The sequence below is a fragment of the Zingiber officinale genome, chromosome 11A, assembly GCF_018446385.1.
Source record: "Zingiber officinale cultivar Zhangliang chromosome 11A, Zo_v1.1, whole genome shotgun sequence".
NCBI lineage: Eukaryota > Viridiplantae > Streptophyta > Magnoliopsida > Zingiberales > Zingiberaceae > Zingiber > Zingiber officinale.
This window is the reverse complement of record NC_056006.1, coordinates 70,266,233-70,293,277: the sequence shown is the minus strand read 5'-3', so window position 1 is coordinate 70,293,277 and position 27,045 is coordinate 70,266,233. Positions and strand designations below refer to the sequence as shown.

Here is a 27,045-nt window from a genome sequence, read left to right as displayed (position 1 = left end):
ACTCCCTCAGGCCCTCCATACTCTATCTCCAATATTCGCATTTGTTGACAAGTTGGTACATTGGCCTCTGAAAACTGTTTTGTCAATGTTTTCTTTACTGCTGAAATATTACGATGTGAGCGTAGCAAATGCACCTTTGATGGAGTCGAGAGTGGATGATTATGGGCTTCTATGAAGTTACTGACAACCCAATTAGATCCGGCCTGTTTCTTGAGAAATGCAATATTCGACTTACAACCCGTTCTAACTGCGCCACGTGCTCTTTCCCTTAATACATGATCAACTTTTGATTGTTTATTCGACCGCATTAGATCTGTATGACCCTCTTTAAAGCAAACAAATTGTTTCCATGTCACTTTATTTGTTATCTTATTTTTCTTACTTGTGTTTATCATTGAACTAAATCCAGCTTCTCGTGCATATTGATTATAGAATGAATATGCCTCCTCTAGTGATGAGAATTCCATTCCAATTTTTGGCTTTCTATCATCTGCAACTTGGGGAATGAATTCTTGATCATCAACTGTATTTTCTTCCATTTCTGAAGCTCCTCGCATTACATTTGACAATATATAAGTAGATAAATAAATAAAAAATATAAATTATTTTTTATAAAGTCAAATTTGCAAATAATTTAATAGAGAAAACGCCAGATAACAAATCACAGATTATAAGTTATTTGACTTGATGATACAGTGTCAAATAAAAAAAATTAAGTGATGTCGGATAACAAATCACAGATTCATCTACACTGATATTCTTAATTGATGTAACATTGATCATGCACTTATTATAAAATCAAAACTGCAAGTTTCATTCAATTAAATTCTCTTACTTGCGAGGGATGGGAACCCTACAGTCTAAATAATCAGTCTGCAAAACTTTGGAACTTCATCTGAGAGGTCTGTGCATTGCTGAAACTATATGAACCTCATGCATTAATAATGATCTGCTCTAAACATAATGACACTCCTTTTTCCTTCCTAAAATTTAAACCATTTTTTCACAAACTATTTATGGTTTTTATAGCATAGCTAAGAATCCAACGCATTGGTTTTTCACTAGCAACAAATACTTCTAATATGTCATCTGTGGAAATATGTAATCAATTTATGGAGCTAAAATGTTCAAAACTTATAAGCTAAAAAAAAGATAACCTGTTGAGGGACAATCTGAAATCTTCGAAAATAGTTCAAGAACTCTTCCTTTCTCAACTCTTCCTTTCAAGATAACCTGATGGCACCGGTCGCGAGCGGAGTTCTGCTCATGGCGAAAGCGAGAAGATGGAAGCGGAGGGCGCAGGTGCGACGGCGACGAAGGAGGAAGGGGACGAAACCCTAGCTTTGGGCGCGACGAGGTTTCCGCGTCTGTGGAGTTTCCTCGCGGCGGGTGCTGTCGCGACGAAGGAGGAGGGAGGAGGAAGGGGAGTAAGGGGTCGGCGGGTGCTGTCGCAACGAAGGAGGAGGAAGGAGGAAGGGGTCGGCGGCTACGTCGCGACGAAGGAGGGGGAAGGAGGAAGGGGTCGGCGGGTGCGTGGGCTAGAAATTAGGGCTGCAAGGATAAAAACTGACGCGGAAAAAAAATAACGTTGACACGGACCTGCCACGGGGGCAGGTCAGCACCGTTCCGCACGAGTTGTTCCGCAGGGCAACAACTCTGTATATATATATATATATAGAGAGAGAGAGAGAGAGAGTTTTGATCTCCTGCGCGCCTACACTGTGCGCGCGCAGCATATCAATCGGCATTTTTTTATTTTTTTTATTAATTTTTAAATTAAAAAATAATTAAAAAATTTCACATTTCCTTATATAAATTTCTAATACCTTAATATATCCCTTAACATATTACAATACTCAATAAATGCTTAAATTAATTTTTTTTTAATATTTTTAAACCCAAACACTATAATCTAATTGGAAAGCCTAAACCCCAGAGGTAAAATCTAAAAAAAAATAACTTTAACACTATAACCAAAGCCTGAACCCTAAAAATAAAAAAAAATAAAAATCAGTTGTTATCTCGCGCGGCGCGCACAGTCGCATACTGTGGCGTCGCGCAGGATAACAAATCCTTTTATATATATATATATATATATATATATATATATATATATGAGATGGAGGTTCGCAGATGGCGTGCGGGCTTGAGCAGTGCCACGTGGAGCTATCCCGACTCGTTCTTCTCTCGCACACCATCCAAATCCGCTTCGATTTTTTTCAATTTATGGGAACCCTTCTTCCCTCTCGATTCTTCTCCGCACAACTCCGCCTGCCTCCTTGTCCGATAAGATGTACGCCGCGGTCGGCGGCCTCCCGCTTGTTCGCCAGCCCTTCGACGGGCCTTCCCTCTCAGCTGCCGCCCCCAAGACTGTACCTTCGTCCTGCCAGTTGCTACCGCTCCGAATCAAGGCCCGCTCCTTCTTACGAATCGCTTGCGTGGCGAAGCCCGCTGCCTCCGGAGGGAGCGGAGTCGAGAAAGAGGAGGCGCCTCGTGAGGAGAAGTTCGGGGATGTTGACTCTCGCCAAGTCCGGGTACCGTGTTCCTCCCGGTTTATCCGCAGGATTTCTTCTTTTCGTAAAATGTGCCATGGAAGAAGAAAGTTCATATTCCGTAGAGGATAAAATTTTGATGTTTTCTTGATGGCTTGTAAGATAAAAGGACTGTCCTTGATTAGTCACTAAAGGTCGTCCTCGATAAACTAGTTCATCTCTGGATGAGGAATAGCAGGAAAAGAAATTATTGCTGTTTGACGTTATCATATAATCTAGTTATATGTACTGATTGAATGATTAGAAGTATACATTTCATTCTAAATGTTTCTTCAAGTTAAGTTTTTGCATTAGTTTACCAATGTTGCCCTGTTGGTAAAATTCATAAGCATAATAGAAATATGTAGTTACTAGAGTCATTCTGAAATTGAGAATCATTCTTAAGCTAAGTTTAATTTCTGTGTTTTCCCTCACATTCTGAACCCCATCTAAATTCAATCTTTATTATGAGACTGTCAAAACTGCTGTTTTATTGTTCACTAAGTTCGTTGTCCACTATTTTTCTAGTTCACATCATTGCTTGGCACTGGGTATATTTGCATTATGCTACTTGTATGTTTGACTGTTCATCTGATACTGAGTTTATGTGAAGAAATAGAGGTCTGCTGACTGGAGGGCAGCAAGGGCTTATAAAGATAGTGGTGTTCTTTTTGATGGAAAGATTGAAGCCTTCAATAATGGGGGTCTGATTATTCGATTTTATTCACTTACTGGATTTCTTCCATTCCCTCTTCTGTCTCCATACCATTCATGTAAAGGTATAATCCTGTTTCTTGTTTTTTTATAAATTATCTGCTTTTGCTACCCAAAATTTGGAAAACACATTTGGTGATTCTTTTTTCCTTACAGATCCATCAAGAGCCATTCAAGATGTAGCAAAAGATCTAGTAGGCTCAACGATTTATGTGAAGGTAATTAGTTTGACTTTGCATAGTATGCTTCTGAAGCAACTAAGAAAAATGTGGCCGGAACTATGGAAGAATGGCTAGCATGATATGAAAAGTATTCTTCTATTGTAGAATTACAAATTGTGAATTTAGTATCATTTTTCGTATTAGGATCTCTATAATGGTGGTGCATTATAGATTGGAAAATTAAAGTTAGGTGGCGCATCCATATTATGGATGCATTGACAAAGAAATAAATGAGAATTCCTCAAAATGTTTTCAATCTCATTTCAATAAGAGGATTACAATATATAGACATCAAGAATTATCAAATCCCTTAATCCTAGGGTCTAATATAGGAAGAGATACAACCATAATTATAACTTATCAAATGCCTTAATCCTAGAGTCTAATATAGGAAGAAATACAACAATAATTGCAAGGGATATATACAACAATAATGGAAATCTTAGAGAGTTAATCAAGGAATATACAACTATAACAAAGGAAAGAAGAAATATTGACACCCCCTCTCAAATTGATGCGGGTAAGTCTATCAGCATTAATTTTCTACTGAGAAACTTGTGTCATTGCCTTTTCAAAGCTTTTGTAAAAACATTAGTTATTTGAAGATCAGTAGTAAGATGAGGAAGACTGATAACACCTCGAATAAAGACCTCCCTAATGTAATGACAATCCACCTCTATGTGCGTTGTGCATTCATGATATACTAGATTTGCAGCTATTTGAATGACACTAGCATTATCACCATGAAGTGGAGTAGGATTAGGTGGAGGAAATCCAAGTTTGGAAAGAAGACCATGTAACCATACAATTTCAAAACAAGCTACAAACATGGCTTTATACCCAACCTCCATGGAAGATTTAGAGACACAATCCTGCGTCTTACACTTCCAAGAAATCAACGTGCCTCCAATAAAAATGCACCAGTCTGTTGTAGACTTCCTAATATTCGGGCAACCAACCCAATCTACATCACTATGCGTAGTCAAATGAAGAGTAGATTTTGTAGGAAAAAACAATCCACGAGTAGATGACCCAATTATGTATCGAATAATGCAACAAACTATAATAAGATGAAGATGTTGAGGTGATTGCATAAATTTGCTAACTATATGGACAACATATGGATATCGAGCCTTGTGATAGTTAGGTAGATAAGACTACCAACAAATTGCCTATATAAAAAGGGATCATGCAAAAGCTCGCCTTCATCTTTTCGATATTTCACATTTACCTCCATTGACATCCTTTAAACTAGCTAACTCAATGAGATCTTGGATATATTTATGTTGATTTAAGAACCGACCCCAAAAAATACATGAGATACCCAAGATCTTTCATTTTAAATATACTATGCAACATTTTTGAAGGTTAGTGATCAACCTAGTGATGATAATATCATCACCATAGACTAAGAGAAAGACCATACCAGTGGTTGTCTTGTGAAAGAAAAGTGACGAATCGTATTGATTTTGTGTGAAAGAGAAGGTAAGAAGAGTGTTGCGAAACTTCTCAAATCAGGCTCTAGGTGCCTGCTTCAACCTATATAAAGAGCGTCTTAGCTTGTACACTTCATGAGAAGCTAACATACTCGTGGAAGTTTCACGTAAATCCCTTCCTTAAGATCCCTATTCAAGAAGATATTTTTTATATCTATCTGATTTAAAGGCCAAGATATAGAGGATGCAATAGCAAGAATGGTTCTCACCGTGGTCATCTTAGCAACTAGTGCAAATGTTTCTTCATAATTGAGGCCATATTCTTGTTTATTTCCAAGAGCAGCCAATCGACCTTTGTATCTATATGAAGACCCATCAGACTTGAGTTTCGCAATATAGACCCACTTACTACCAATGTGCCTAACATTTGAAAGACAAGAAACAACGTCCTAAGTATGATTTTCCTTAAATGCTTGAAGTTCTATTTCCATTGCTTGTTGCCAACATTCATGTTTGATAGCCTGTTTATAATAAGTGGGAATGGAAATAGAAGACAAAGTAGTAGACATAGCCACAAGGGTTGAAAAACCATACCTTTTTTTTTTGAGGTTTGTGAGATCTAGAACTTCTTCAAAGAGGAGGTGGATCATTGGAAACAAATCAAATGCTACAGGAAGATGTGGAGGAACCTCAATGAGACCTGCACGAGGATCAGATGCGGGAGGAGTGTGTCTATGATAAACTTAACCAAGTTTAAACCTTGGAACTAGTGTTGGTGACTTAGGAAAATGTGGTAAAGGAGATAGAGAAGGGAATTCTGAGGTCTGTTGTGTGCTAAAGAAGGACTGATTTTCAAAAATAATAACATTCCTAGAAACACGAGTTCGACAAGCATGAGGATCATAGTAAAGAAATCCTTTTGGGTTCCAACATATCCTAAGAAGGCACACTTGACAAATTGAGCAGTAAGTTTATCATATGAAGGTGAACAAAATAAACACATCCAAAAATATGAAGATTGGAATAATTTGGTGCATGCCCAAGCAAATAAAAGTAAGGAGAATCATTGTTCAAATTGGGAGATGGTAATCTATTTATCAAATAAACAACAGTAGACAACTTCACATCAAAAATGAGAAGGAATACAAGACTCAAAAATTAGAAGAGTACGAACAACATTAAGAAGATGATGATGCTTTCTTTTAGCCAGACCATTTTGTTGTGGAGTGAAAGGATAATAATGTTGTGATATGATCCCATAACTTTGAATAAAAAATTGAAATTCATTCGACATATATTCACCACCTGAGTCTGATTGCGAGGTTTTGATTTTGGCAGAAAATTGTGTTTTGACTAAAGCATGAAAGACTTTAAACCCAGATAAAACCTCACTTTTAGACCGAAGAAAGTATATCCAAGTAAAGTGAGTGAAATCATTGATAAATGTAATAGAACGTTGTAATGTTCATGAGAGATTATAAGGGCAATACCCCATACATGTACGAGTTCAAAAGGTTTGGTGGTGCGGTTTTTATGCAATGGAAAAGAAAGTGTTTTACTTTTACCAAGTTTGCAAGATGCACAATCAACAAAATCATTATTAGAAGAAGTTGAATTTTTATTTCCAAGTAAACTAGATTTAAGCAAGACTCGAAGTTCATGAGAATTAGGGTGTCCTAAACGTCTATGCCACATCTGATTATCACATTGAACAACATTACAAGCAACATAGTTTGATACCGGAGAGGGAGATAGAAACAAAGGAAAAAGACGTCCCACTTTAGGTCCCTTTGCGATCATCTTCTTGGACACTTGATCTTGCACAAGACAACCATAATTTGAAAATTGAACATTATAATTGTTGTCAACTAATTGTCCGACAGATATAAGATTAGTGGACAGCTTAGGAGACAAAAAAACAGATTTAGTGGACAAATTGTTTTTCATGCATCTTGTTCATGCAAACTACAAGTAACCTGAGCTACTTTTTGTGAGTTTTAAAATGTGTTTTGAATATGAACTAGCATAACTAATGGGTAATTATTCTTTCTTGGAAATCTTGCAATTCAAGTAATTCCTAAGGCCTTTCTATTGTTTCATATTCCTTTCAACTAGTTATATTGTGGAATATCAAGCTTAAAGTACTGTATATCCTGCTTTCTTTTTTTTCTTGGCCAGGTTACTTTGTTGGTTATGGTGATTTTGCTAATGTGATTCAACTAATCGTGTCTACACAGTCATGTTATTTTTTGTTTGGTTCCAATCTGAATATCTTTCTTGCATACTACAAACACAGTGTATTTTGATGTGAAATCACCTTTTCATAGAACAGTACCTACATTGTGATTAAGCTTTTAGTTTTGGGGGTAGCCTCTCTACAGCCCCCTTGAAGCTAACACTGTGTTAATAATCACTGAGACACTTACTGAAGGTCTGAATCTATGAATTTGCCTTGAACTCAACCCTTTTAGCCTACTTTATGCAGCAATATAATGTTAATTATTCTCTGAATTCTTTAACTCCACAAAGCATCCTTTTTTTTGTATGCAATTTTTCAGATATATTGTTTTTGGTTGGATACAATATCTTCAAAAGTAAAAAAGAAAATCCATTACTTATTATAATAGGTTACTGAAGCAATTGAAGAGGAAAAGAAGCTCATCTTTTCTGAGAAGGATGCATCTTGGTCAAAGTATTCTAGTCAAATAAAGGTTGGTGATGTTTTTGATGGAATGGTGGATTCCTTTGAAGATTATGGTGCATTTGTTCACCTACGTTTCCCAGATGGTACATAAGTTTAATTGAAAGATTCATACCAGCCGTATTTGGATAGTTTTAATGTCCTATTAACAACCAAAATACAATTTGGGATAGGTAATTATAATCTCACTGGACTTGTTCATGTCACTGAGGTTTCCTGGGACTTGGTTCAAGATGTGAGAGATTTTCTAAATGAAGGTGATATGGTGAAAGTCAAAATAATACATATTGATAGGTAAGGTTGTATTCCATTCTCAACATAATTATTTGAAATATATGGTATTAACATTTAACACTAGAAAATGTTGTCTTTGTTTAAGTATGCTACACTATATTCTAAATTCTTGTTCGTAATGTCAATTTATTGTGATATGAATATCTACTTATTGTGAACTTGATCGCAATATGTTAGCCAACAGAAGCTAAGTCCAGTTTATTATTTTGTCCAGATAGCTTGCTAATTTCATATTACCTTAATGTTCGTTTAGTTTGTAAATTTTATGTATGTGTGCGCTTCACTCGGCCCAGTGTTGCAAGGTGTTCTTTTTTGCTCTTTAAAATATGAGCTATCCTTTAAACATTGGAAAAAAAAAGATTATAGTTCATATTTGTTTGTGATTATCTTTGCAGGAACATGGGGACAAGGTAATAGAATTAAAAATTACACAAAGACATATGGAAACCCAAGTAGCTCCCCACTACCTTATATATATATTCATGCATCAATTAATGAATAGGAATGTTACAGCCCAGGTGCGTAACTGAGTTGATATCCAAGTGGTAGACTTGCATCAATGGACAAGGGTTCGAGTCGCAGTTACGGCAAATAACCCTCCCACTTAGGGGGTCGCTCAGTATCTGATTTACCTCCCTTTATCTCACTGTGGGGCCAACGATAGAGGGTGCTTGACATGAGCGTTATCACGTTTTGCATCAATGAATAGGAATGTTACAAATGATTCCTATAAGTTCTTAGATATTTACACATGGGCACACTGTCCTTAACAGCCACCCTAAAATTTATTTGAATATATTATGGGGACTCAGCTTGTTGCAAATATGTTTAATTCTTCGACCCAAATGAGCTCACATGTTACTAGGGCCATGGATCTATACTTTGCCTTTATACTTGACTTTGATACTACTATTTGTTTCTTCTCTTCTAGGATATGATGTTACCTTCGAGAAAACATAATATCCTAAAGTAGATTGTCTATCTAAGGGAGTCTATCCAATCTATATCCGAAGTAACCCACTATCTAGTGACGACCTTGATCTTGGAAAAAGGACATTTTTCAAATACTGTAGAATCTTAATAGATGTTGCCTAGTGGTCTTGACATGGATTGTTTAGAAATTTACTGACCAAACTAATTGCAATCGATATGTCAGGTTTTGGTTCCTATGAAATAATTGAGTTTCCTTACCAACCTCTTGTATTTACCAGGGTTCATTAGAGACTAATCTGATGTTAGGATCTATGGGAGTTTTCACTTGTCTTGTCGTTAGCACATCTGCCTCTTCAAACACATCAAGTGCATGCTTGCCTTAAAATATATATCTAAATTTCTAAGTGAGCAACTTCTACAACTAAAATGTATTGAAGCTCATCTAGGTTTTAGTCTGAAAATGCTAATGAAGGTAGACTTTCAAATTTGGGAATCCGGTTGAATCAACTCCCGTAATAATAACATCGTCCAGATAAACAATAAGAAGAATATTGTTGGCACAGCGGGGCTGACAAGAGGGGGGTGAATTGCCTGAAATAGAAAAATAAAACCCTTTCCCGATCCTTGGACTTAGACTAAAAACGCAATTAAAAACAGAATTAACAACTTAAAGAAATAAGTAAAAGACCATTATTTACTTGATTACAACTTAGCTGGTTGTTAATTCAAGGCGATTGAAAAGCTCACTAAAAATCTCCTTCTCTGAAGACGGAGAAGCCTTTTACACACACTGAAAGCTCAGAAATAATTAGGAAAGTGATTACAGAAGTTGTTATATTATTTCCTAGCTCCAGGGACTTTTTTATAGCTCCTAGAAATCCTATTTGTAGCTTGAGGGCGCCTCCAAAGGTCTTGGAGGCACCTCCAGCGAGGCGCCAAGGGATAGAGTTTTATCCCTTGGCAACGGTCAGTTTTCCTGGTCGAAGGTGGCAGAGGCGCATGGGCGCCTTGGAGGTGCCTTCAACTCCTGTTAAGGGCGCCTCCATCTGTTTTCATTAGCTCCTTTCGCTCTTCTGCTGCTCTGATCACCTGAGTAATTGCGGCCAATCGAAATAGGGCTCACCCGAACTCAATTTTCGATATTCTCGAGCAGGCTTCCACTTCTGGTCCCTCGAACGTCGTGTACGCTCTTCTCGTCCATTGGTGTACTCTTCCGCAGCACCTCGCCCCTCGGATGCACCGACCTCGTCGGCTCCCTTCCCGTGTCATCCTTCTTGCTAACTGCGTCTTTCGCTCGACTTTCTATGCTCCTAAGCTCCTGCACACTTAGACACAAAGATCAAACCAAAATAGGACCTAACTTAACTTGGTTGATCACACCAAAACAACCACGGGGTCCAACAATCTCCCCATTTTTTATGTGCATCAACTCAAATTCAAGTTAAGGTAATAACGAACAAGATGCGATAAAAGAATTTGCAAAATAAACATTTTAAGCATAAAGTTGCAAATAAAAGAAATGACAACATATAGAGTTAGTAGAATTAAAAAAATTTTAACTTCCCCTAAACTTAAAAATTCTAAAAATTCTAACTCCTCCTAAACTTTTACTTATTCCTCCCCCTTTTATTACATAAAAGAAAAATAGGGTACAATAAGAAAATAACTTGAATTTAAAACAATTTCTAAGCTATGAAGTTTTCAAATAGTTGACAAAGATTGAAAACATTTCATTAATTTCACAAGCTTATCATTTTGTCAATTAGATATTCAATTCAGTAATTGACTTCTAGGCTGTGGCGAGACACTAGGCCTTCTTGGTTATTGGATCATCAACCACTTCTAGACAAAATCTCTTAAAGAATTTAAACATTTAACTTTTCTAAAAGCCTTGGATTCAAAGAAAAATATTAATCTAAGTATGATTTTGGAACCCAATATAGGTTCCTTCCTACTGGGTTAGCTAAGAATCTAGGGGGTACATATCCTTTGGGAATTCTTCTAAGTTGTCCTTGATATTTTCTAATGTACCACTTCTAGACAAAGTCTCTTAAAGAATTTAAACATTTAACTTTTCTAAAAGCCTTGGATTCAAAGAAAAATATTAATCTAAGTATGATTTTGGAACCCAATATAGGTTCCTTCCTACTGGGTTAGCTAAGAATCTAGGGGGTACATATCCTTTGGGAATTCTTCTAAGTTGTCCTTGATATTTTCTAATGTACCAATTTAACCTTCCATAAATTCTAAGTTTTGATTTTTGAAAGTTATTTGGTTTTAAGTATGCACCTTTTTTCAAACTTTCGATTTGCATTTTCAATTTATCATTTTCTAACTTTAAATTGTTAAATAATTCTAAGGGACATATCTTAGCTAAGTTCAATTTTAACTCAACATTTTTTTTCCAACTTCACTAAATCTTTAGAAAGAATTTTGATAAAGTTAAAAGACTGATTGGGAGATAGAGCACGTACCTTACTTATCTCAATTTCTGATGCTCCCCCTTTATCACTGCTTTCTTCTGATGACCCTCCCCCTTCATCGATGCTCATCTCTGAGCTGGTTTCATCTTCTACTTGATGGTTGGTCATTAGGGCTAGTCCTGAGAAGGCCTCAACCTCGGACTCAGAGGATGATGATTCATCCCATGTAACCTTCAGGTTCTTGTATTTGGAGGATGTTGGTCTTTTGTACTTTTCCTTTTCCTTCTTCTTTAGTTTAGGGCATTCATCCTTGATGTGTCCTTCTTCGTTGCAGTTGTTGCTTCGATAATCCTTATTCGTTTGCGATTTAAATTTATTAGATCAAATAAATTTATTGAACGTTCTTACCATTAAGGCAACTTTGTCTTCATCAATTGATTTTTCGGAGTCGGAATCGTTCGTTCTTGTCTTTAGGACAATGTTCTGGCTCGGTCTCTTTTGTCCTGCACATCGAGATTTCAAAAACGGAAAAGAGATTATCTAGTGTACTTACCTCGAGATCCTTTGAGATATAGTAGGAGTCTACTATAGACGTCCATTTCGGTGTTCTTGGGAACGCATTTAATGCATACCTTTGTGCGCCCCGATTTGTTATCGTTTCTCCAAGGTTTGATAATCCGGTGATTAGCTCCTTGAGTCTTCCGTGTAGTTGTGCTACTGACTCTCCTTCTTCCATCCGGAGGTTCGTCAGTTGATTCCGGAGCACGTTCCGTCTCGCAAGCTTTGTTTCGGAAGTTCCTTCGTGCAGTTTTAGGAACTTCTCCCAAAGTTCCTTTGCTGAGTCGTAATCTTCGATTCGATTTACTTCTAGGGGTGGAAGTACGTTGAGTAGGTGGAACTCAGCTTGTTCGTTTGCCACGAAGTCTGATTTCTCCTTCTTGATCCACTGATATTCTTCTTTTTCTTCTCCTTGGGGGGGTTTTGGAGCTACAAAATCGTATTTAATTATTAGTAAGATTTCAAAATTGGTTTTGAAGAATACCTCCATTCGTTTCTTCCATGATGCAAATTCTCCCTCGAATTTTGGTGGGTAGATTGTCGGTCCGTCCATCGTCTTTGATCTTTGATGCTTTAGTCAGCGGTTAGTGCTTCTGAGGCGGTTGGGCTTTGATACCACTTGTTGGCGCAGTGGGGCAGGCAAGAGGGGGGTGAATTGCCTAAAATAGAAAAATAAAACACCTTCTCGATCCTTGAACTTAGACTAGAAACACAATTAAAAACAGAATTAACAACTTAAAGAAATAAGTAAAAGGCCACTATTTACTTGGTTACAACCTACTTGGTTGTTAATCTCACTAAGAATCTCCTTATCTGAAGGCAGAGAAGCCTTTTACACATGCTGAAAGCTCAGAAATAACTAGGAAAGTGATTACAGAAGTTGCTATATTATTTCCTAGCTCCAAGGGCCTTTTTATAGCTCCTGGAAATTTTATTTGTAGCTTGAGGGCGCCTCCAAAGGGCTTGGAGGCGCCTCCAGCGAGGCGCCAAGGGATAGAGTTTTATCCCTTGTCAACGGTCAATTTTCCTAGTCGAAGGCGCCTTCCATGCTTACGGAGGGCGCCTTCCATGCTCATGGGAGGCGCCTTCCGCCTGAAGGTGGCAGAGGCGCACGGGCGCCTTGGAGGCGCCTTCAACTCCTATTAAGGGCACCTCCAGCAGTTTTCATCGGCTTCTTTCACTCTTCTGCTGCTTCGATCGCCTGAGTGATTGTGGCCAACCGAAATAGGGTTCACTAGAATCCAATTTCCGGCCTTCTCCTCGAGCAGGCTTTCACTTCGGCTTTTCGTCCCTCGAATGTCGCGTACGTTTTTCTCGTTCACCGGTGTATTCTTTCGCAGCACCTCGTCCCTCGAATGCTCTGAGCCCGTCGGCTCCCTTCCCGTGCCATCTTTCTCGCTAGCTGCGTTTTCCGCTTGACTTCCTGTGCTCCTAAGCTCCTGCACACTTAGACACAAGGATCAAACCAAAACAGAACTTAACTTAACTTGGTTGATCATACCAAAACAACCACGGGGTTTAACAAATATGCCCTCCCTTCTTAGAGATCAAGTAGAAGACTGAGTTAGTGCCACTTCTGGGCATGTCGTATTGAAGAAGTGCTAAGCTAAAATTTCCAAACCATGCTCTCATATATTGATTGATCCTATACAGTGATTTCTAGAACTTGCAAACTAGTAGTCTCCACCTAAGCAACAAACTCTAGAGATTGCTTCATAAACCTTCTCCAAAAGATCACCTTGAAGGAACACATACTTGATGTTAAGCTGATAAAGGAGTCATTGAAAGACAACAAGAGAAAGGAGAACACAAACTAAGATAATCTCAGCCATTAGGGAGAAGGTATAAATGTGGTCTACAACATAAGTCTGTTTGCAATCATTGACCGTTAGGTAGGCTTTAAAGCGATCATCAAGTCATCTTGGGAACATTTGATTAAGAAAATCCATTTACAACCTATTGTAGACTTTTTGGAATGAAGAGACTATTTCCCAGGTGTCGTTATAATGTAATGCATCTATCTTTTCTACCGTAGTGTGTGCCCATTGAGGATCCAGAAGTGTAGGATCGAAGTAAGTGCCACGCGGGGGGGGGGGGGGTTTCGGAAAACATGAGAGATAAACGCAGTAGAAATAAAGAGAGAAAAACAACCTAATATGGTTTCGTTTACTTGGTTTACAATCTGACGACTGCTAGTCCAAGGCCCGCACTCGCTGAGTACTTTCGTTGGGTAATTCACTAACAGCTTGATGGTTACAAAACTTTGAATGAATGAACAATAAATAAAAATACTGACAAATTAGAGTAGTAGCCTGTGTCACGCCCTGAGGGTAAGGTTGTCCGACGAAAATCAGCCAACACCTCCCTTGTAGCAATAACAAATGAATCATGAATACAAGACCACACAAGAAATAATCAACAGTCCACACGGCTGGAACATACACAACCACGCAATTATATACTCAACCCACACGGCTGGAACAAAAAGAACATAATTACGCAGTTATATAGCCAGGCCACACAGATGAAACAGAGAATACAGTGAAGGATAATAAAACTACACAACCTTCACGGCTGGTACAAACATAAACTATGTAAGATAAACCAATAACTGCATGTCGGCATGACTTACACCACAATACAAACTCAAAATGAATAAATGGGGCCACAAGGCTAAAATCCAAAAGCGAGTCTAATCACTACACACTAAGTCCGAAAAACAACTCCTCCAACATCTACCTGTTATCTGGCAAAAGAAAAACTAGTATAGGAGGTGGTGAGTGCGGATTACTCAGCGGGTAATAAGAATATGGTAGTGCATGGATAAAAATGTAAGGTGATCAAAGATATACAGTCTCAGTAGGGAAATAAGAGCATAATTATATATGGCATGATAAACTTACATACCCGTACCAGTCTAACACAAACAGTATAATGATTAGTAACTCACTAGGGATCAACAATAAACCTACTCATAATCATGGTTTAAAGTGTCGTGCCGAGACGGTCGAAACGGGCGAAACATCATGCGATCCCCGCGACCTTGGCTGCATGTTGCGCAACCCCGCGGCAGCGCCGAAGTAGCATGGGCTCACGAGTGGTGTCGAATTTCGGATTTTTTTAAATTAAATTTAAATTAATTATTTTAATTAACTCCTAGCTATGATGGAGATAATATAAATAGGTTATATTAAACCCTAATAAAATTATCTAATTAATTTTATATTTCATTTATTTTAATTTAAAAATTATAATAAAATTTTTATTTATTTATTTATCTAATTTCACATCTTTTCTTTTTTTTTAAAGATTATTTGTTATATTTTAAATATTTATGTTAAATATTTTATTTTTTAATTAATATATTTTATATTTAAAAAATATCGAAATTATATCGGCACGATACGATACGGTACTGAAACCGTATTGTTCCGGTCCAGGACCGAAACCTCGACACGGGTCGAAATTTTAAACCTTGCTATATATATATATATATATAATAGTATAACCATGTATGATAAACTGTAATAGATCATCAAATGTGAGAGCATCGCTCCATCACAAGAATACGTTATATGTGGGAGCAACGTTCCATCACAAGTAATCCATCGTATGTGGGAGCAATGCTCTACCACAAGTAATCCATCGTATGTGCAAGCAATCTGCAATATGTGGGAGTAACGCTCCACCATAAGTAATACAACATAAGTGGGAACAACGCTCCACCATAAACAATACAACATATATGGGAGCAACGCTCCACCACAAGCAATACAAATGACCAAGACATCTAGCTATCTAGCTAGGGACTGCACGAGAACACTCTACCACAGATAACCATGGGCAATTCGAAATGTCAGGTCCCTGTCTGCGTGAGAACACTTTACCACAGATAACCCATGGATAAACAAGATGTAGCTATCTAGCTACGGGTTGCGTGAGAACACTTTACCACAGATAGCCCATGGGCAGCTTGAAATGTCAGGTCCCTGTCTGTGCGAGAACACTCTAGCACAGATAACCCATGGGCATGTAGTTATCTAGCTATGGGCTGCGTGAGAACACTCTACCATAGATAACCCGTGGGCAGCCCAAGGTATAACAATCACTATCAACTGACTGTGGCTATGAGGGAGTAATGGTCGTCAAACTAGCTCATACCACATGGGAGCAATGGTCGTCAAACTAGCTCATACCACAAGGGAGCAATGGTCGCCAAACTAGTTCATACCACAAAGAAGCAATGGTCGTCAGCATGCATATAGTGCAATGATGAACATGACATAAATAATCATAATACCGATATAATGATCATCAATGCAACAACTCCCTCAACATAAATACAAGATAATCAACATGATCCTCTAATAGTACACATTAGATATGTGTGCACACATCACACAGGTTTAATCAATAAGATACGTCCAATAGTACACACCTGACACGTGTGCACACACAACATAGGTATAATCAACAAGATACCTTCAATAATACACTAAACACGTGTATACACACCACCACACAGGTTTAATAGACAAGATACCTCCAATAGTACACACCTGACACGTGTGTAGACACAACATGGGTATAATCAACAAGATACCTCCAATAATACACCAGACATTTGTACACACACCACCATAGGTTTAATCGACAAGATACCTCCAATAGTACACACCTGACATGCATGTACACACAACATAGGAATATCTAAAAACATGATCCATCAATCACATATACCTGTATGCATGGAAAGATCTAACATGCGACTACCAACAAGATATACAATAAGTAACAACACCTATACACATGGGCACACTAACATATGCATAATCAGCATGATAACTCCTACAGTACACACCATACACGTGTGTACACTACAGACTAGAAATATCAAATAGCGAGACTAGATTATATAGATAATAAAGCGATCATCTCAAAGATCAAACATATAAGTATCAAGCACAAATAAAATACAAGTAGAGTCAAGGTAAAACAACCTAATCCATCAAATAATTTATGCACTAAGTTCAAAGAACTATAGAGGCCAAGAAAGAAGTGCTCGCCTTAAATGTAAGTTGCGCTGAATGTCTTCAAGTCCAATAAGCCGCTTCAAATCAAATCAAAACCATGCAACATAGAATACAAATCAATCCAATCTACTATAGTTTGAATAACCAACTCAATCCCAATTAGGGTTAGAAAACTCTAATTAAATTAACCTAATCATCCCACATACTCACCAAATCTGTGGTGGCTAATGGTGGCTCACGACCGGAGGGGCTCATGGCTGGAAGATGGCTGGAACTGTGGATCGCCGGTGACTGGCTGAAGCTACAAAGACCAGCCAAGTCTCAAATCTCCACATCCCACTTTGTTTTAAAATCATGCATAAATCAACCCAAACTCACCCAAATCCTTAGCATAGCCAGTTGACCCGTTGTCGGAGGAGGTTGCTGTCGAAAGAGTAGCCAAAGCAAAGTGGAGTTGCTGATCTCCATATAAGTACCTTAAAACATAGCCAACCTTAGGATCTGATCATTATTCCCAAATCTTAATATACCACCATAAACTAAACAATCTACCTTCAATTAATCCTTGATTGCGAGCCGAAGCTAAAATGTTTGGGAGGTTTAATCCAGAACCTTCTCGCCCAACCAGGAGATGAGGCCCAGTGCTGGCCCTGGAGGTAGATGGGTGGCCGAAGGGGAGAAATCAACCCGTCAGAGTCGTGACACTCAGGTATGGCGACGAGAATCAAAACTAGGACTCGGAACCCCTTCCTCTTGGTCGATGGTGGATCAATGATGCAGTAGGGCCGACGATCGGAGCGATCAAGCCCAACGCGCGTATAAGCTTTGAGAGAGGCACTCGGGTAGTGCTCGGGCATCAACGATGGGCCTCTGATAGCTGGCGATGACGACGATGATGGATCGCGCTAGATTGTGTCGCACGGGGGAGGGGTGGCACCTCCTTGCTCTTGGCCAAAGACATCCCACGAAGAGAAGGGTGGCTCAGGAAGGACGGCAGCGGATCGGACGATGATCGGAAGAGGGGATGTGGATCGGGGACGGCGAAGGTCGCGTGAGAAAGAAGGCGGCGACTTCTTCGACAGTGTCTCACACGGTCAAGCGGTGGCCCAACTTCGACTACCCGCGAGTAGGAGCTCCGGACCGGAACCCTCAGCGAGTAGGACATGCGACGGTGGCTTCGACAACACGAGAGGGAGAGAGCAGTGCGAGATCGAGGGAAGAGTCGTGGATCTGATGCGGAGGAGAGGAGAAATGTAGATAAATAAAAACTAGGTTTTAATTGGAAATTTAGGTTTATTAATCCAATCAACTCCCTACTTAATTGAGTATCCAAATAGGCTTTCTCCAAGACTAATAAATCTACTCCTTAAAATGCCTCCTCCAAACTCGAATTAAATCAAGAAAAATTTCTAAAAATCTCTAAAAATTCTAATAAGATTATTTCTCAAATAACCTTATTGTTTAATTATTATTTGGATGTCGTATTTTACTGCCTGAGCGTTATTGTCGGAGTAGCATTTCGGCATCATAGAGCAGTTTTCGGAACAACACGCAAACATGGAATTCGTAGAGTCAGGTGTAATTAGCTGCTGGTCGAAGCCTTTTTTATAAGGCATTTCGGGCTCTTGGATCCCTTTCGAGTACCTAGATCCCTTTCGAGCGCTTGGACCGCTGACGTGGTTGCACCTCGGCGAAACTTTATCTAAGTCACCTCTATCCCTTCCCAGGCACCCGCATCTCTTCTAGGTGCCTGGAGTGTGACATGTGTCAGCCAACCAGGGTGAGCCAGCTCTATTAGATGTGTGGCGATTCGGGGTATTCCAAGCTCCAGGTTCCTTTCTGGTCGCTCGGACGTCTGGGTGTCTGGAATCTCCTCAGTCTAGCTTCCTACCTGCATCACAAGGTTAGCACATGAAACATAATAATAATATTTAGCACAAAAGAATCAGTCCAATTTGGACTGTCTGGTCTTAACTTTTGAGTTTTCAGAGAAACCCTAGATTAGACCGACACCTACTGGTTCTTAATGGGGAATGTGTCTTCACCAATGTTGTCAAAATCGCGAGTCGGAACGTAGAATCGCACGATTCTACGCATTTCTGGTGGCCTTCCGCGTTGCGTGCCCAGGCGGAAGCGGAATCTGGTGGAATCGTGCAGAATCGCGTGGAAGCGTAGCGGAAATCGTAGACTCGTAAGAGTCCAGCGATTTTCCAAGACCAGAAGGTCGATCGCAGCGATCGATCAAACACGGGTCCAAGAAACCTCGCTCCAAATAACACGTGTGTTTCTCCTTCAGAAAAATAGGGAGATCGGTCTGTGGACCGATCCACCTATGGCCTGATCGGTCCACAGACCGATCTGCAAGGGCCGATCGGCCCTTGCAGAGCCCTGATTTCCGCCTTCGTCACGTGTTTCTCACGAGTCGGTTGTCGTTTTCTGCGTGGGACGAGGGACGAGGGACAGGGAGAGTTTCGGGACAGAAGATTTGATCTCAAGAAACCCTAACTTTCCTAAGTCGCGTCGCGAGCCATTGTCGCCGCAACTGCTGTGCTTCGTTCTTCTTCAGCAACCATCGTCTCCTTCACGTACGCGTCTGTCTCCTCCTCCCTGTGCGTCCGGTGTGCGTCGACCGGCACTGTGACTGACTTCAATTAAAGGTACGCCATCATCCGCCTCTGTCCCTTCTCCATCTATCTCATCTGTGGGTCTCTGTTCTTTACTTCTTTGGCCGTCTCTGTCCCGTCTGCATCTCTGAAGGCTGTTGGCCACGTCTGTGGTTCGCGAGCTGCTGTTGCAGAGTTGCAGTGTCGTTGGTGAAGCTGAAGCTGCGTGGTGGTGTTCTTGTTCTTCTTTAATTTCACAAAAATGAGTAGAGAAGCTAGTGTTGGTGGGTCTGGTGAAGCAAGCTCCAATAGTGGTGCAGCCATTCCAAGCGTAGCTTCCACAACTAGTGGAACTTCAGATTCCAAAAGATTGGCAGTGAATGCTCCTGGAAATAGATCTGATCCAGGTTGGAAACATGGAATTGCAGTTGATGAAAATCCAAAGAAAGTGCAATGCAAATACTGTCAAAAGGTGATAAATGGAGGGATTTATAGACTCAAGCATCATTTGGCAGGAACACAAAAGGATGTTGGAGCATGCAAGGCTGTTAGTGATGATGTAAGGAAGGAAATGTGGAAAATTGTATCCTCATTGCAAGAAAATTTAATAAAGAGGGCAAAGGAGATTGAAGGAAGATCAAGTGATTCAAGTCCTCTTGGCCAATATGAAGATGAGGAGGTGGAGGGTGCAAAAAGACAAAGGCGAGAAATTGCAAAGAATCCTGCTGATCTATTCAAGAAAAGGGGTGTGAGTAGTCAAACTACCATCAATGGCATTTTCAAGAAGAATTTGAGGGAGGAAGCTTGCCAAGGGATTGCCTCTTTTTTCTACAATAATGCTATACCTTTTCATGTGGCAAAAAGTGATGAATTCAAGAAGATGCTAGACTTGGTTGCAAGACATGGTATTGGCTTTAAGCCTCCATCCTACCATGAGATTAGAGTCAAGTATTTGAAACAACAAGTTGATTGCACCAAAGAAGTTATAGAGCAGCACAAAGCATTTTGGAAGAAAATGGGATGCACAATTATGACTGATGGGTGGACAGATAAGAGGAGGAGGACTATATTAAACTTCTTGGTTAATAGTCCTATGGGAACCATTTTTTTGAAGTCAATTGATGCATCTGATATATCTAAAACAGCTGACAAGATTTTCAAGTTGATGGATGAAATTGTTGAAGAAGTTGGTGAAGAGAATGTAGTGCAAATTGTCACAGACAATGCAGCAAACTACAAAGCAGCCGGGGAGATGTTGATGGGGAAGAGAAAGAGGCTATATTGGACGCCTTGTGCAGCTCATTGCATCGATTTAATGTTGGAGGATTTTGAAAAAAAGATACCAATACATAAAGAGACAATTGCACGAGGTAAAAAGATCACAACTTACATCTATTCAAGGACTGCGCTTATTTCTCTATTGCATCATTTTACCAAAGAAAAGGATTTGATTAGACCAGCCACTACTCGTTTTGCCACATCTTACTTGACTTTGGGTTGCTTGAATGACAATAAGGGAGCATTGATTAGAATGTTTACATCCAAAGAATGGAAATCTAGTCAATTTGCAAAGACTAAAGATGGAAAGGTTATTGAAAATGTGGTAATGGATAAGGACTTCTGGAAAAGCATTATTACATGCTTGAGGAGTGCTTATCCTTTGATCAAAGTCCTTCGTTTGGTAGACTCAGATGAGAAGCCTGCCATGGGGTTCATTTATGAGGAAATGGACAGGGCCAAAGAAAAGATACAAGCTGCCTTTAATGGTATTAAGAAAAGGTAACTTAATTTATTACTAATTATTAAATACTCGTATAAATTTATAATTTCTTGGAAACTAATTCAAATTTTTTCTCACTCTTTAGTTACTTGCCTCTATGGGAAATTATAGATGCAAGATGGGATAATCAACTACATCGGCCTTTGCATGCTGCGGGCTATTACCTTAACCCTCAATTTCATTACAGTCCTAATTTTAAAGCTGACTTTGAAGTGAAAAGAGGACTATATGATTGTCTACAAAGGATGGTTGAAAGTATGGAAGAAGTAAAGAAGATTGATGCTCAACTGGAAGACTTCAAATATCGAAAGAAATTCTTTGGTAGTGCAGTAGCCACTTGTGGAATTGAAACCAAAACTCCAGCACAATGGTGGGAATCATATGGTTATGAACATCCTGAGTTGCAAAAGTTTGCTATTCGTGTTTTGAGCTTGACATGCAGCTCATCTGGCTGTGAGAGGAATTGGAGTGCATTTGAGATGGTATTGCATTTCATTCTTGAATGAAATTACCTAGTTGTATGTGATTATATGAGTATGTGTTAATTGATTTTGTTATTATTTAGGTCCACACTAAGAGAAGAAATCGTTTGAAGGCAAAAACGATGAATGATGTAGTCTTTGTGATGGCTAATTCAAAATTAGCCAAGAAGAAGGAATTGAGGAAAGTCAATGACTATAGCATTGATGACCTAGCTTCTGATGATGATTGGATTGTGGATGATAGTGAAAATTTAGATTTGGATGCTTCAAATGAAGATTTGGTTCCAGTTGAAGAAGGACCTAGTAGTGGAGCACCTCATGATGATTTGGAGCTGCCTAATTATGATGATGATGAAGTTGAAGAAGGTGGAGATGCTGGAGATGAAGAACACATGGAGGATGATTATGAATTCATGAATTTATGAAGTTTAGACTTTAGAACTTGACTATTATTTTTCATGTTGTAGACTTATATGTTATCTAAAATTTGTGACTTATGACTTATTTTATGTGTGGATTGTAGAAGACCTTATAAATGTTTAGTTTAATCAAATGTTTAATGTGGTTTTGAGGTTATTAATCTTATGTATGTTATTTTCTATGAGTATATATATGTTTATATATAATTTTACATTTTGGTAGAAACTTACGATTCGTGTTACGATACTACGAGTTTACGATTCTACAACTCCCTTCCGTTTCAACGTAGAATCTCGATTTTGACAACCTTGGTCTTCACGCACTCCTCTTTACCTATTGCCAAACATCCGATCTTCTGACCTGTTTAAACTTTTGCTCAGCATCTGATCTTAACCTTCGGGACTTCCCACTAAACATCCAATCCTCAACCTGCCTAGACTTCTGCCTCGTGTCCGTGACCCTAGGGCTTCCCGCCTAGTGTCCTCGACCTAGGATTTTTGCCTGATATCCTCAATCTGCTAAGACTTCTACCCTGTCGACTTAACCAGAACTTCTTGCCCAATCCACTTGACTAGGACTTTTTGCCCCATCCACTTGACCCGGACTTTCCTGCACACTTAGTTAAGCTTGATAAATCATAATAACCCTTAACTTTGAATCTTTGCTAATATTAAAATACAGGTTCAATTAGCTAGTGCTTCCAGCACTAACAAGAAGTGCCGGTGTGACATCTTACGAAGAAGCATAAAAGCATAGTGGTATAGAGATAAACTATGTATAAGATATAAAACAAGAAAATAAGTGGGTGGTGAAACACTTATGAGTTCCCTTGCAACAAGCAATGGGAACATTCAAATCATTTGGTGGATTTAGAATAACTAGATAGGTGGCTGGAGAGCAAGAGAATCTTGAGGATGTGTTATTGTGCTATCATGTTGTGGAGGGTGGAAGGTCAAGAGTCATGGATGTAGAAAGCAAATGATGGTCCACAGTCGAAGTGGGGAAGTTGGTGATGTAAGAGCAGGAAGGACCTCCTCGAGAGCCTTTTAGACAGGGATAGAGTAGATGAGTGAAATGCAGTGGACTTAAAGGTCACATTAGTAGATTTGGGACTTAAGAGTGTGAATAATTGAGGAGGATACACTTGAGAGACTGCAGAGATAACTTATCATGGTCAAAGGAAAATGGATGAACAAAGCATGTATAATTAACGACCTATGGTGGAAGAAAATTTATAGCATCTTGGGGAAATTGAACACTAAAAGTGACTTGATCCTCAATGGTGGAGGATGACATGCGATTGATAATCTAGCACACAGTAAGAATGACATCTCAACATGCATATACAAGAGAAGAGTTCAAATTGTGTCCAACATATGTTGATTCTTTTGTTCAGTCAGACCATTCTACTGAGATGTGTGAGGACATTAAGAGTGATGGACAATGCCATGGTGAGGTAGAACCAAATGTAGCATCAAAGATGGCATAACAATTCAACAATTTAGCAAGACGACTAATAAACAATAGGCTTAATAAAAATTTAGGAATGTAACACCAGATTACAAATTAAGAGGGAAAGTGGAAATCACCAATGCCTTAACCAATGAGTGAGACCCACCAACTATTATGACATTAGAGGGAGATGTGAGTGAGGTGAGTGTAGAAAAAAGAGATGTGCCAGAAATTTGCTCGAGACTCTTGAGTCTACAATTCAAGGTGATGACCTAGCAATATGTGATAGACAGGCAATACAGGGACCTTCATCAGCAAGCAAGGTAACCAGCTAACCAGCTGAGATGATGCATTGGTATTTGTTTGCACTTGAAAGATCTAAGAGTACTCCTATGCAGGAGTTGTTATAGTGGAACCTGCTGAACCGACATAGGATAATCAAATTAGGCAACATGAGAATAGGAGATGAATGATGGGTAGGAAATCCATAGAAAATATAGCAAGTATCCCTAATATGCTCAAGTCTTTTAGTGAGTGCACTTGGGTCTGTTCTCTTTGCCACAATCCCTTCTACCATGTTGTTGACCTTTGTGACTGCTCCATTAAATTTCAGTAGGAGAATCGATTACTAAACTGGAATGATGACTGAAGGATTGGATGAAATCAGAGTGGAAGTCAATGCATGGAACATTGTGTACACATAAGGTAAAGAAGGAATGAAAAAGTCATCTATGATTTGTGATTTCACTAACTCAGAACTTAGCTTGGATTGTGTGGAGGAAGATGATGCATCTCATGAACATCAGTAGCGACTAAAAGAATATCATGAAACCCGTGATACTTATAAACTTACGACATGTGTGGTCATCCCTGTGTGGAGGTATTGCAAGGGGCATTGGAGGGTGTTGCGATTGATGTTTGAGGGCTTGAGGCAATGCTAGATAAAACGTCACGTTACATGATCCAAAATGAAGAACATCCTGGATGAGGAGGCATCACATGGAACTGTTTGTGTGGCACAAAGAGAGAAACTGAGATACGTCATGCATGAATTGCGAGATGTGCAGTAAATAATGTTGGCTCCAATACTATGTAGGGGGAATTATTCCCTATGTGAAGCCTAGTAACCCCCACTATCTTTATATATAGGAATGTTACAAATGCCCCTTATAATTCTTATTTATGCATGGACATTTAGTTATATTGCAATACTGATTAATTTAACAGCTAGTTAAAACATCTAAACTTCATAGAAGCAGGAAGCACAGGGAGCATTTGATCTCATCATGCAGTGTCAATCTGTAATTGGGTGGTCATTTTTTTATATTTGTTTCTTTTCTTCCTCTGAAAGCTGAAAATTGACTCCTTTTTTGTTGTTTGTTGCTATAATCAGAGAGAAATCAAGGATTAGTCTTTCAATTAAGCAGCTGGAGGATGATCCTCTTATGGAGACATTGGACAAAGTAAATTTTCAAGTAAGTTGTGAGTATTAGTTCTGACAAGTTATTATTTTTCCCAACAGAAACACACTGACTAGCTCAACAAATCTTCTCAGGATGGTGAACTTGTATCTGATAGGCTTAACATGTCCTTGACCACGAACATTGAGCCACTTCCTGGACTTGAGAGCATTTGTAAAGAGCTACTACAGGAGGATGGGTATCAATCTTTTACAATTTCACCATGCTAAGCCTTCTCTTTTGTTCAAAATTGGTGTATAGTTTCTACAATGTAAATTGCTTGAAAAAATTGTATGAGCTATTCATCATAGGCTCTTAGCAGAGTTAACCTGTTTATAGGAGCATCCTAAGTGAAACTTAAGTTAATCCTCCTTTTTGGGCTGAGAAGCATCCCAAGTGAAACTCAAGTAAGTTAATCTTCCTTTTTGGGTCTCGAAACTCTTAACAGAACAAAATATGTAATTTTTCTTGGGCAAAAGGGAAGGCATAGGGCATAGGAAAATATATAACGCAAGTTGGTTTTTCTATGAAAAAGCCATTTAAAAGATAAAGCACACAACCATGTCGTGAAAAATGGCTTCTCCATACCTATATGGTGTTCGATGTTCTTAAATCCTAATAGTCTATTTGTACAGCTAAATCATTTTATAATTCAAAATTTTGTTCTTGATGACCTTGTAGTTGTTGAACATAAGAGAAAGGGGAATGGTCGAATGAGTTAATGTCTTTGATCCAAGTTCTTATTAGCTCAAGTAGGATGAAAGAATAAATAGTACGTGACAATGACCTTTTAAATTGTTTATGCCGATTTATAAATAATATGCAGCATAACTGAGGTACGATTAGGGCGTCAAGGACTGGAGAAGCGCGTTGTCTCACAAGACTTGCAGCTTTGGCTTTCAAATGTAAGACGTCACTTAGTAAGAGTAATAATTGCTTTAGCGTTATCAATGACAGTTGTTCTTTCCAGGCACCAGCAAAAGACAAGCACTTTACACTCCTTGCTAGAGCTGGAAGACAGGTTAGATTCTCTTCCTATGGAATTTTATTCTCTTCCAATGACATCTGCAAGCATCTCATCATCAGGTCATGTTCATCTTGACTATTTGGTTTTTTAAATGGCTCAAAGTGATATCTAAGGATCATTCTTTGTCGTTGGCATAATCAAACATGATTAAATGGTTAGAAAAAAAAAAGATGCACCTCTTTTATATATACCCTATCTTTTTCACTATCCACAAATCCCTCATTGTTTGATGTAGTATATCTTCACACAATTCAATTTATTCATATATGGGCCCAGCATGTTCAACTGAGATCCTTTTTAGTTCTGAACTTAAAAATTAGTGTTTTGAAAACCAGATCAGATAGATAAGTTCAACCAGGAACTAGTTGTCACTCCGGTCCAGTTGAAACAATAAAAGCATCCTGGTTGAACTGATCTTTAGGAGGGCTCGACCGGATCCTCTTGATTTGAAAACCCTGCTTAAGATCTTCACAACTGGTTTGAAAACTGGAACATATCGAGTGTAATCCGATTACTGAATGACAGGTCCAAGAGGTGTATTTGACAACCACACTGGATCAAGATGGCATAAAGAAGGCCGTACAGCGAGTGCTGGGTAGAGTTCCTTGAGGTTAAGTTGATACGAAAGTTGGTGCTATAATTCACGATTACTGGGTATTTGACAATCCTATGAAATAGGTTCAATGTACACGAACAAATGGAGGCATCAGTTATTTTGCCCTTTTCTTTAATTTCGAATCTATGTGAATTCATTCGTCATTGTCTTCTTAATTCATTGCTCATATTTATTTATTTATCATTAACTAATAACTAAACCTTTAATCAAGTGGGGTGATAAAATGTTTAGTTCTTCGAGTCAAACTATTTAGTGAAATAACATGAGTAATTAAAAAGATTAAAATGAGAGGCTAGTGTCTTTGAAATTTATTTAATTCAGTTTGAAAAACTGTATAGTGAAACAGTCGCTGATTTAAATG

General features: G+C 38.8%; 2 protein-coding genes across 3 annotated transcripts; both read left to right on the top strand.

The window, feature by feature from the left end:
- The first annotated feature begins 2,217 nt into the window (after positions 1-2,217).
- Positions 2,218-26,827, top strand: LOC122032812 (30S ribosomal protein S1 homolog). Its single transcript, XM_042592126.1, has 10 exons — positions 2,218-2,534; positions 3,151-3,310; positions 3,402-3,463; positions 7,530-7,689; positions 7,777-7,897; positions 24,975-25,056; positions 25,137-25,240; positions 25,868-25,946; positions 26,012-26,062; positions 26,594-26,827. The coding sequence occupies exons 1-10, from the start codon at positions 2,292-2,294 to the stop codon at positions 26,675-26,677; spliced, it is 1,146 nt and encodes a 381-aa protein (XP_042448060.1). The 5' UTR covers positions 2,218-2,291; the 3' UTR covers positions 26,678-26,827.
- Positions 19,305-22,256, top strand: LOC122032811. 2 transcript variants are annotated; one of them, XM_042592125.1, is made up of 4 exons: positions 19,305-19,501; positions 19,602-21,226; positions 21,313-21,709; positions 21,793-22,256. In XM_042592125.1, the coding sequence occupies exons 2-4, from the start codon at positions 19,710-19,712 to the stop codon at positions 22,132-22,134; spliced, it is 2,256 nt and encodes a 751-aa protein (XP_042448059.1). In that variant the 5' UTR covers positions 19,305-19,501; positions 19,602-19,709; the 3' UTR covers positions 22,135-22,256. The 2 variants fall into 2 exon arrangements, with proteins under 2 accessions (XP_042448059.1, XP_042448058.1); XM_042592124.1 differs by having other exon boundaries at positions 19,305-21,226.
- Positions 26,828-27,045: the final 218 nt, after the last annotated feature.